Source organism: Hoplias malabaricus, chromosome 1 (assembly GCF_029633855.1).
Source record: "Hoplias malabaricus isolate fHopMal1 chromosome 1, fHopMal1.hap1, whole genome shotgun sequence".
NCBI lineage: Eukaryota > Metazoa > Chordata > Actinopteri > Characiformes > Erythrinidae > Hoplias > Hoplias malabaricus.
This window is the reverse complement of record NC_089800.1, coordinates 14,466,258-14,478,213: the sequence shown is the minus strand read 5'-3', so window position 1 is coordinate 14,478,213 and position 11,956 is coordinate 14,466,258. Positions and strand designations below refer to the sequence as shown.

Genomic DNA, 11,956 nt, shown 5'->3' with positions numbered 1-11,956 from the left:
GCATGTATAAATAATCAGACAGGTCAAAGGACCACTGGAAAAAATGGTCCGGTGAGAATGTGGGAAAGTTCACAAGACCACTGGCCGATAGGAAGGTGACAAGGGGGCTTTGTTTCTGAGGCTAGCTATTGGTGGTGGTGTTGCGGGGGGTGGGGTGGTGGGGGGTGGTGTTAGTGGTGAGGATGAATGTGTGTGGTAGGAAGTTTTGAAGTGTTCTTTCCTCTCGAGTGTGTATAAAATAATATTTCAGGGGGCAACTGTCAGTTATTACTGATCTGTGTCTGCGACGTGAAGAGATGAGAGTCACTGTGCTGAGTCTGACGGTTTTGCTGCTTGCAGCCACCATCTGCCAAGGTAAGGCTCTTCTATAAGCTTTTACATAAGCTTTTCTTCTTTTACATTATAGTTCTGTTTGCTTCAAATGAGAACATTACGGTGATGAGCCTGTCTAATTGCTTCTTCTTACACCAGCAGCAGTTGGGCCAGGTGGTAGGTGCCTCTGCCTCCGGACTTCCAGAACAGTTCTTCAGCCTCGGCAAATAAAGAGCTACCAAGTGCAGAAATCAGGTCTCTGCCAGATTAACGCTATTGTGTGAGTATTTATGCTTTTCTATATATATAAACATGTAACTTCAAAGTTTAGTATTGGATTAAAAGCAAGAAAGCTTTAGACATAGTAAATACACTGTAATTATTATAAAACTACTGTATAAAGCATGAGAAATTATTCATGAAGTGTAGTAACATAAATTTAAATTTTGATTTAAGACTGAAATTGATATATAAACTGTTCCTGTGTAAACACTCTTAAAAAACTGAACAAGCAGATGGTTCTTTACAAAACCATTTTTACATTTGAGATACATAAGTGTGAAGATAAGGCCGGCTAATGTTGTAAATATTCTTTTTCTGAATCATACTCTAACTCTGCCGTTTCCTCACTGCTCCAGGTTCTTCACTGTGAGAGGTAAACAGATTTGCTCAGACCCAACACTGCAGTGGGTGAAGAATGCCATGGCATCAGTGGACGCAAGACAGAGGATCAGCTCCGCGACAGCGACTCCTCAACCACAGCTTAACAATAGCTCCACAACATCAGCTCCACAACAGCGTCATAACATCTCCGCCACTGCTTTTAAACCGACGTGGATTACCACAGGTGATTTGAGTTAAACTTCGCAAAACCTTTCTCATAATTAAACAGAGATGTCTACCAATTAATCCTCACTGTGGTCTTGGATGATCAGTGGTGCTTATGTGCTGAGATTCTTCGGACCACTGCTTTGCGCTATGTTTGGATTTCTTCCTTCATCGGTGTTTCTCAAATGCCTTGTACCTCGGTCTTTTTTTTTCAGTAACACAATGGCAAAGCTTTAAGGACAAAGTATAGGATTTCAGCTGGAAATAAAGGGTTGTGGATTGCACATTTTTTTAATGTTATCGTCTTGTATCATCTGTTTCCTAGAAAGAGACAAACCAAAAAGGGTCTGTGTCTTAGAACAGAGAGCTGAGTTCACGTAAATGAGCAGAAGAGCCACGTTGCTTGAAATCTAATATATCACTGTGCAGTTTATTGTTATACTTTATCTCCTAGAAACGTTCTCGTGTGGCGCAGTACTAAAACCACCTTTGGTTTCCTGAAGAGAACCTTTCAGCAGACATTTCTTGACAGATACACTCATGAGCATGAGATGGGTGACCACTTGTCAAAAATGTGTCAGAAATGGTTCTTGCGATGCCATAGAAGAACCACATTTTTGTTCCTTACAGAACTTTCCAGGTTCTAATAGAGATTAGCCTATACAGCCTATACGATAAAAACCTATAAATTGGTAAAGAACCTTGTTTGTCATTTTCAAAAGTCCTTTAAACTCACAAACATTGTTCTTTCTAGAACCAATGTTGGTTCCTCTGTCTCTGATCACCTTGGTGGTACTGTCTTATAGTATGACTCAAATACACATTTTTACCATATAGGTACTAGAAAATGGTTCTTTGAGTGATGCAATAGAAGAACCATTTTTGGTTCAATAAAGAACCATGATTGTTTAAGAGATGTGTGAGAGAAAGGAAAGAGGAAGCTTTTATTTTAAGGTTCTTTTTGTTTAAATTAAGCAAAAATGGCTCTTGATGGAACCAAACGTGCTTCGTATGGCATCGCTTAAAGAAATTTTGTAGCACCTTTATTTAAAGGGTGCAATGTGCTCTTAAGTCAAATTGCTTTAGTGGAAGGCAGCTATAAATATTAGAAATCATTCTTTATAATATCTGAATGTTATCTTTCTTATATCTTGTTCAGTATATTCCTGGATGGTCAGCTCTTAGCCCTCATCTCACCACTGCTTTCAGCTCTGCTAGTCGGAGCAAACATGCCTGGGATTTATTTATTCACGTGTCTTGTTGTAATAGAAAGTATATGTATTCACTATTTCATGCTTAATAAAGGTGTACATTGGCGAAGAGTTCAGGTTTGTTTGACACTTCATGGTGCACACGTGTCTTTCCGCATGAAGGTGTGTCTATGAGAGTGTGAATGATGTGTGATATCACACCACATACACTTAGTGGAGTTTTCAGACATGGGACGTCTACAGCAGTATAAGCTGCGAGTGGGTTTAACCCCAACATGCTGTGAAGTGGGGGATGTCCCCAACACACACACATATGCACATAAACAGATGAGCGTGGGGTCCTCGTGTATACATATATTCTATATTTGGTCACTGACAATTAGATCAGCCAGGGAAATAGTGTCACTAAACCTACTGGAGTCCTATCACATCAGCAAATATACAGCATATGTCCAGTGCTTGTGTACAATACACTCTCAGAAACACAAACTGTCACTGTGGTGGCACATTCAGTACTTTATATATTCAGTACTTTAAGTGAGGGAAGATAATTGTACCATTTTCAGTATTAATTGTAGTTTTTAAAAAATAATGTGTTGTTTCATATGCCCCTTTTCATCCTTTTTAAAAATGTATTTAATTTTTTAATTACAAGTCTGTAATGATGTAATGTAATTTCCTTCTGGAGATGAGAATATAATTCACGTTTAGAGAACACAACTGGACTTTACAACCACTTTTAAAGGTATATTTACACACTTTGTACCATACATCATTGTTCAGTGTGTTTCAGAGAGTGTACCCTACTGAAGATATGGCTACTTGTACAAATCCTCAGTTACTAAGCATGTTAATATGAGCATATCATGAAGTAAAGCAAAGGGGAAGCAAAAAGTCATCATCTCAGCTGAGAGATTGGTGAAATGAGGGGGAGGTGAAAAGAATGAATTTCTCTTTGACTTAGTGAGAAAGTGTGGGTTTCTTTTGTATGCTCACTGTACGAAGAATGTGGGTGACCCGAGCGGTTAATGTTCCATTTTCACAATGCAGACCACAGCTCGACTGGTCAGGGAATAACTGAGACAACAGATTCAGCAGTGAGATGAATATACACTTTAGCAGCACCTGTTTTCATAAAACAAAGGCAATGTACATTTGAAAGTTAGCTGAGTGAAGTTTAATTGACACATTTGGGCACCAAAGTGAAAGTGTCAGGTTTTTGGTTCACTGACGGGTGAAATGTTGCTATAAAATACCACTAAATGAAAATGAAAGTGGGGAAATGTTAACCCCACACCTAACTGTAAACCAAAATCTATACTTTACTCTAACCTAACCTTGTCTTTAAAAGAGTGTGTCGGTTACATTTTAGAGGCACTACGTGAGACAATGACACGTTGGTCCAAGTCAGTAAAGGTTCATTCCACACTGTAGGTGTGAAACCACGTTTCCAGTCAGTTTCTGTGAGGCTAAAGCCTTAGAAATGTAGAGGATAAAATATTGATTTCAGTAAGAAATTCTCTATTAACTTTCAAGGCTAATTTGTCATTGTTAGCTAATGCTTGCTAACCTAGCTAGGTGACTGTTAAACACTACACTTCTGTTAAAACCGTTTTATTAACAAATCTATTGTGTTAATGGATTGAATCAGTTCAAATAACCTCTTTAACTCAGTATAATGTTAAAATAAAAAAAGCAGAATATTAATCCTAAACCAGCTTAATTGCAAAAATACGTAAAGCTAGTTTTTATGTTAATGTTAGCTCTCAGGTCTATCATGCACCTTAGTCACCGATTCAGGTTCCACACATTTTGTTTTTAAGCAATGTTTCATACCACTTTCTGACCACTAGGCAAATGACCAAAAGTGTTGTGGGTGGTGCCCTACCTGTGCCAGTAACTATAGAGTGAAGTAGATTAATGTCTCTGCAGGTGTTACTTTAAGAGGTGGAGTCAGTATGTTGTTGTTATTGTTGTTTTGGGTGGAGCTGTATCTTGAGAGTGAAGTAGATTAGTGTGTTTTATGGTCTTTATATAAGAGGCGGAGTGGTTGAATCAGTAATTGCTGTTGTTGTGGGTGGTGCTCTACCTGTAGTCTCTATAGAGATTGTTGCTGTGGAGTGGGGAGGGTATAGTTAGAGTCTACAGAGTGAAGAGAGAATTGGGTCAGTGGGACTGGGGTGTTACTGTGGATTTAACATTATAAAATCACCATACAAAATGTAAAACAGTGTACAGAGCAACACTGCATATTAACAGTGCTGTTCTGGTAAAAGTCACACCCCAGTGGTTCGCAGGTGCTCCATCACTTTAGAGAACAGTTCCACTGCTCACATTTCAGCCACATGCCTTAAAGTAATATCCATCCATCACTAATTATAAGAAGTGATTTAAAACTTTCAGACATTCCAGAGTGTGTACTAGAAGAAAATGAACACTGATACAATATTAGACATTGTGTAGTTTGTTGTATTTACATTTACATAATTCACTGTGAAACAAATTAAAAATAAAATATTGATATAAAATAATGCCCATTTTATTTTTTCAAAATGCTTTTGAAATTTCTGTTTAATAGGAAAACAATTTTAATGAATGGCCCCCCGAATGTACATTTTTTATTCTTTTTTTTTTTTTTTTTTTTTTCTGGAACTTTCTTGTGGAGACCCTCAGTGAGGTGTTATGACTGGTCAGTGAGTCTAATCCATTCATTTATTAATTGAGCCCACTACATCACTGGCTTTTGTGGTTGGGTTTAAAGGTGGGCTTTCGTGACAAGCAGGTCATGTTTTCCATTCAGTTGTTGCATTCTCTCTTTGTGTGGCTTTTTTTTCTTTCTCTTTATATATCGTGCTCCAACTCACTCTCTTCCTCATATACACACACCCTTGCACATTCTTTGTGCATGTTGTGGGTTGGGGAGGGGGAGTGTGAAGAGTGGGGGGATGGAAACAAAAGTACGTTATAAGATCTGGAGCAGTGTGTGTGTGTGTGTGTGATAATCAGAGCTCCATCTAAGTGTCACAATGAATCTGTACTTTGTCATTTTCTCTTGCGCGCTGTCTTGCCTTTCCTGCGGCGTAGTAGGTGAGTCCTTTACTGCACACTTACTGCTATTTTACTGCAGTGTTACCATATGTGCTGTATCTCTGCATGCTTTGGTCTCGAGCATTTTGATCAACTGCAAGATTATTCTCTGGGAACTGTGAGAAACAGATATATGTGGCGTTTGTATCAGAAGAGCTTTATTGCTGCTGTCACACCACAAACCTCATTAAACAGATTTTCACACTGTCCCAGGAAAACGGTTCAAGTTAACTCATGGTAAAGGTTAAGAGTGTTATATTAATCTTTTATTGTGACATGTTATTTATAGTGACACCTTATATATATATATATATATAAATATATATATATATATATATATATATATATATATATATATATATATATATGAGACAATACAGTTTGTTTATTTAGACTTGCTTTATTTTTTGGTTTATTTAGAACTATTGTCAAAGCTGCAGAGGCAAGCAGATGAGAAGTTTGAGCTGGAGCAAATAATTAACATTTCCATCAGTTTTTTTTGGGAACACTGTTGGATTGAACTTTGATCATGTCATTGATATTTATGTTGAGCACTTACATTGCCCAACATAAATATCAAATACTGGTGCAAACCGACGACATGAGCAGACTGAAAGAAGCCGCGGCACATCTCTAGTGAACAATCCTGTATTTCCGTTTTTTACTAGGAGCGCTGGAGCGATTTAATTCATAGTAATCATTATTCATGACATTCACTTTATTCTTTTTTTTGTATCATTTGTTTTGGCTTTAAGTCTGTAGCATGTGTGAGGTATGCAAAGACTTCTTAGAACATACTTTTAGCCCATCAGATTTTCATTCACCGCCACGAGACCATGACAAGAGCAACAGACTGGTAAAGCTCTGAGTTTCAAAGCACAAGGTCAGATAGTGGATGAATGAGACGCTGTTTTCTGCGGGAAGATCTGTTCTGTTTGATAATGTAGAGAAACTGTTTTCCCCAAGAAAAAAATATAGGAAATATTATGACCTACATATAGCATCAGTACACTGCAAGATAATGATAACAAACACCACACTATCTGCACCACACTGTCTGCAGAAGTTTAGCCTTTAGTCTACAGTGTATTTACTTTCACTTGTTTCACTTTATTTTATAATTAGTCAAAATAACACACATTCCGGACAAACATACATACATAGATTAGGCAGTTTTTTATTCTGTATATCTTATTTATTCCATGTTGTATATTTGCATTTTTCAGCAAAAAACAAAACAAAAAAACATACAAAACAAACAAACAAACAAAAACAAAACAAACAAAAACAGTTTTGTTGTTTTAAGGAGATAATAATAATAATAATAATAATAATAATAATAATAATAATTAAGCAATCAAATAAAACAATAATACTAATAAAACAAAGCATTTATATGCAGAAGCTTTATTTGATACATTTATTTATTTATTTATTTATTTATTTATTTATTTGTATAGACACAAATATAGTTTAAATTTATTACCTTTATTATTATTTCCAGGTAAAACATAATATCGTTTATGTTTCAAAAAGGTGACTACTTCACTTTTATTTCTAGGTTTTTCCTGAGTTAAACATTGGGAAAACCCCATAAATCTTAAAATGTCTTTGTACACAATATTTTAAACATTTAACAAATATCAACAGTAATTTCACGTTAAAATATACAGGATGTGAAATGAGTTTCATATGATACTTATGATATCAATAAACCTTGCCTATTTAGCAGGGGTGCTCAAAGTTATGCCCATGACGATTTGAGAATCAGCTTTAAAATGATTATAATAATAATAATTATTATTATTTATGTTTTTTTTTCCTATTATTTTATACATATTAAAATGCCAGGTGTCCCAGCAGCTGTGTTTTAGTGCAAATGATGCAGAGTAAGCAAAATAAGAGCTATTTTACCGGAAAAAAAACATACAGAACTTTCAATGTGGGTCAATCTAAATTAATTTTGTTTAATATTTTTCAAGCAGAATTATTGACATTTTGACAAACTGCAACTGAAAGATGCACTGAAAAAAAAAACAAATAGCGAAATAGCTATAAAGGTAGGGTCTAAGGGGTTAAATATAAAAGATAAAATGTGCTACTGTCATGGGCATAACTTTGCTTTGACAGTTGCTGGGTGTTGTATTCTTTTTAGCTGACCCTCAAATTCACGTTCTCTTCCTCGAAGACCTCAACTATGCACCTTCACTGGGACTAAGAAGTTCATGAAAAGCTTTATGACCTAGTTTGTCAAGCCCATCTGTGGTGAATCATACAAGAAGTTTCAGAGCTATCTTTAAATATATATTTAGAATATGTATAAACTGAGTATAATATTAGACAGTATAATAATAAAGAATTAAACATTTTCTCTTGCTTTGATTAAAATAGACTTTGCTTCATTTCAGGAAATACCAGACATGTTGATTTTATGATTTTATTAAAAATATTAGCACATACCTTCTCTGATTATCTTGTTAGTCATATTATCTGTCGTTTAATTGAGAATAATGTACAAATTCCTGTGTTTATTACTGAATAGATGAAGCCGAGATGCTTGTAGAGGAAATCATTTTAGTGCTGAACGGCAGATCTATGTCTCCTTCCAAATACAGCACTGAACAGCTCCATGGGCACTCTTCATCTGGATGAAAAACCTGGTCATATTATTATATAATATTAGAGCCATATGCTGACCACAGACACTTCAGAAAATGACAGGGACTTGTCCACACTGTCCCTTGTGGATATTACACCTGTGCAAAAATGAAGTCTCCTTTTTTGTTTTCTAATATGTTAAAATCAGCAGATACATGCTGCACATTAGAGTGTGGAGGAGTGCATTCTCTACAGAGAATCTGTTTTTTGAGGACTGTACTTATACTAACATGTGAATATTTGTCTCTTGTAGCTTCAAGCTGGCCCCCAGACTGCTGTCTCAGAGTATCAAATCAAAAGATACATGCTAAATATATTGCATTTTACACTGTCTACAGCTCAGGACTCTGCCCCGTCAATGCCATTGCGTAAGTATTCACTCCACTGCAGAATATTTTTATCACACGTCCAAATCGGTTTTGTAGACCCCTTTTAACACGAGTGAATTCTGCTGCCCACCCACTGTGGACTTTTAGTTGGGCACCCATTTTGTAAACTCTCCATAGAAAAATGTGAAATGTCATTCTCTAAACCTGAACCCAAAGTCACTATGCTCTGTTGTAAGGAGGGGTATCAAACCTCCACTGGGCTGTGGAAGAGTAGAATTATGTTGATCTGGAATGAGCTGGAGTAGGACAAACTCACAATTTATACACTTATTAGTCTTAGAAGAAATGTTGGATGAGCGGGTGTTTACAAACATTGGGTGAAGTAGTGCATCTTCAGTGAGGTGCAGCTCTCAATCCTGCAGCTTCATAGCTTTCCAACCATATGGATATTGCTGGTTAATCTAATATTTTGCCCTGTGGTCATTTCCTGAAGCATTGTTTGTTTATTGTGCACCAGGTTCTGGACACTCAAAGGCAAGAAGTTGTGTTCTAATCCTGACCTGGACTGGGTGAAAAAATTGATGAAGAAAGTTGGCCCAAAAAGTGCGGAGAAGAAAGGAAGCACCGCGGGACCCGCAGCCGCAGCAAAACCCCAAAACAGAAAAGGCAAAAGAAAGGGGAAGAAACCAAAGAAAACCCAACAATAAACCGTATGGCCTAGGACTCTGCTCCTACATTAGCTTGGGCATAGTGCAGCTTATTGGAATATAGGATATAGTATATATTATGTGACACATTTTCATCATTTCACTTTCACAGCTCATATTGGACCTCTTATTTACTTTGTTGGTTGCTCAGTCGCTTATAATTGGCAACAGATTGTAGGTCCTGAGGTGTGCACACGGGCCAACTTGAAACAATGTGTCAGTGCCATGTGTTTGTGCTGCTAAATCTCAAATGCATGCAGTGCTACCAGAAGCGCCCTTATGATGTAGGGTTAAGGTTAGGTGTGTAACGTGTGTTACATGCTTGCTTTGCTAATAATTTGTCTTTGTCTCAGGATTTAGGGATATTTATCACCTTTTAGGTTAGAAACGCATCTTTTTATTCAGGCCTTTTGTTTTTACGTGTTATAAATGTTCAAAAATGACATGTATTTTTGTTTTTCAGATTACTGTGTTGTTACCCTTTTTAAACCACTGTATATAACCATTTTCACATGTCAATGTAGGTGAATGTAACTATATTCAATACAAAGTCTGGGGTATTTCTATTTGTACGTTACAAGTGGCACTTTAAAATGATGACGAAAAAAAAAGACAGTGACAGTATTTAGGTATGTGTTTGGATTTTGTTTTGAACACATTTGACCTAATGTATATTTCCCTTCCAACTGAAAATTCGTTTATTCTTTAAATAAACATGAATGGTTTGCAGTACACGCTCTAAAATGTGTTCATCTTTGGCTTTAATATAAACATTTACTAAATGCAGCTGTTAAAATGGTCCTACTGTACTGTGAAAAGTCAGAGGACCTCTGTTATATACCATGTCTGTTTACCCTTTTCTGCTAAGAGTGTCTAGGTCTGGTTTATATTGGTTTTAATAAATGTGTGATTACACATTAACAGCATCTCCCACAACAGTTTATCGGTGATGTGTTCACTCTTACTGATGCCGTACAGCACTACAGCTTATGTAAGCATATGTGTTTCAACTTTGGTTTTTACTCATGTGATTATGCAGTGTGCCTTTTTTGTAACAGCGTTTGTGTGTGTGTGTGTGTGCATACGTGCACTTGGCTGAGCAGTTTCACTGATGTCATTTTGCACCACAAACCACACTGGAAGTAAGGTAAATGCAAATAAAAGAAATCAGCTTTTTACAAAACGATAGAAAACTAAAACTGTGACCCAAACAAACCTTATAATGTGTGCACAATGACCACTACAGCAAGGTGAGTGTAAATCATCTTTAAGCCTCTGCAAAGTCGACTTGGAAAAGAGTCAAAGGGAGATGTTCATCTTCTGTGACCACACTGTACTCTCCCTTCTGGAGGAAAAAAAACCCCGTTACTCTTTGTGGGATGGTGAACCAGTTGGTTTTTACTCTTTCTCACAGCACTGCTAACGTTTATGGTAAAGCATTGGGCTTTTGTGTGTATATATTATATATGTAGAGGAGTTGGAGGCAGGATGTTGGTGCAGTTACAAGTTTATGAGCTTATAAAACTATAAACAAAACAAACACAATAACATGAACACGAGACGGGATTTGAAAACAAAGCAAACAAAACTGAATCATAGCGTTACTTCTACTCAAGGCAAAGCTATGAAGACCAGGAACAGGAGCGGTAAAGGTGTGAAAAATGGCAGTGTTAAAATGAACAACAATAACAACAACAACAACAACAACAAGTCCCTTTAAAATAAATGAATAGACAAATTAATTAAAATAAAACAGGACAGTAATCTTGAAATTAGGGAGATGGCATAGGACTAGTCTGCAGCACCAGTACAGGATTTCAGCTCTGAATCATCTTCTGAAGATGCACTAGGACGTTGTCAGGTCTGGAGAAGTCAGACCCATGTGCTGGCAGGTCAGGGGACTTTGAGACTGGCAGTTTAGGAGATTACGAAAGCTGGCTAGGTAGGGTATGAAAGTGGAAGGGACAGCGTGGCTTTCAGGGACTCAGAGAGTGGCATGGGACCAGAGGGCTTAGAGGCAATAGGGCAAGGAACTTGGAAGCAGGCAGAGCAAATAACTGAAAGAGTGCCATGTTATGAGAGACTTGAATACAGGACCCCAGGACCCTGGAGCTGTGTGGCAATGAGACTGTAATCTGCCTGATTAGACCAGCCATTTACTCTGTTGCTGTGTGAGTTGTGAGATTAGAACTTTAAATCTTTGTATATTTAAAATCTTTTAAAAATGTGCATATTAGAAAAGTGCAATTTCTTAGTTTATTTTCCAAGTGGCTGCTAACAGAGAACGTATTTTTCAACCATTTAATGTTCAACTAAATGTTTGTATAGGTGTTGAATACACGGTTTATAGAAGATCTTTAAAAAGCTTTCCTGTAGCTTTTTGTGGTTGAACTCATGCACTAGCTGCAGGGTCTGAGTGGCAATGTGGTCACTTGCTGAGCTGAGTTGAAACTGTCTGGTACGGGTGTATTATGACATGCACGTTTTGAAATCTAGAATGTACTTAAAATGGATTTAAATTGAATACACAGCAGTATTCCCCACTGCATTGATCACTGACCTTTGCCTTTTGACCTGCGTGAAATTTCATATCCATAAAACCAGGCGGAGCTGAGAGGTGTTCTTGGTTAGAAGAGAAGAGACCATGGCAGCTTCATGTGTTTTTTCTTTTAACTTCTGCTTTATACTGTTTCAGGTTTATACACTTGGAGTAAACTCTGCTGTTGCTTTTGAGAATGAAGTCTTAAATGTTTAACTACATCATTGTTTTCTACTGAAGCCTAGGATACGTACAGGAGCCTCAGTTTGTTTGCAAAGGGTTGAG

At 37.0% G+C, this 11,956-nt stretch overlaps 1 protein-coding gene across 2 annotated transcripts; it reads left to right on the top strand.

Annotated features, from left to right (window-relative positions):
- Nucleotides 1-233: 233 nt before the first annotated feature.
- LOC136707280 (uncharacterized) lies at nt 234-9,864 on the top strand. 2 transcript variants are annotated; one of them, XM_066681271.1, is made up of 5 exons: nt 234-354; nt 475-592; nt 951-1,159; nt 8,350-8,464; nt 8,943-9,864. In XM_066681271.1, the coding sequence occupies exons 1-5, from the start codon at nt 297-299 to the stop codon at nt 9,130-9,132; spliced, it is 690 nt and encodes a 229-aa protein (XP_066537368.1). In that variant the 5' UTR covers nt 234-296; the 3' UTR covers nt 9,133-9,864. The 2 variants fall into 2 exon arrangements, with proteins under 2 accessions (XP_066537368.1, XP_066537360.1); XM_066681263.1 differs by having other exon boundaries at nt 245-354; nt 472-592.
- The last annotated feature ends 2,092 nt before the right edge of the window (nt 9,865-11,956 follow it).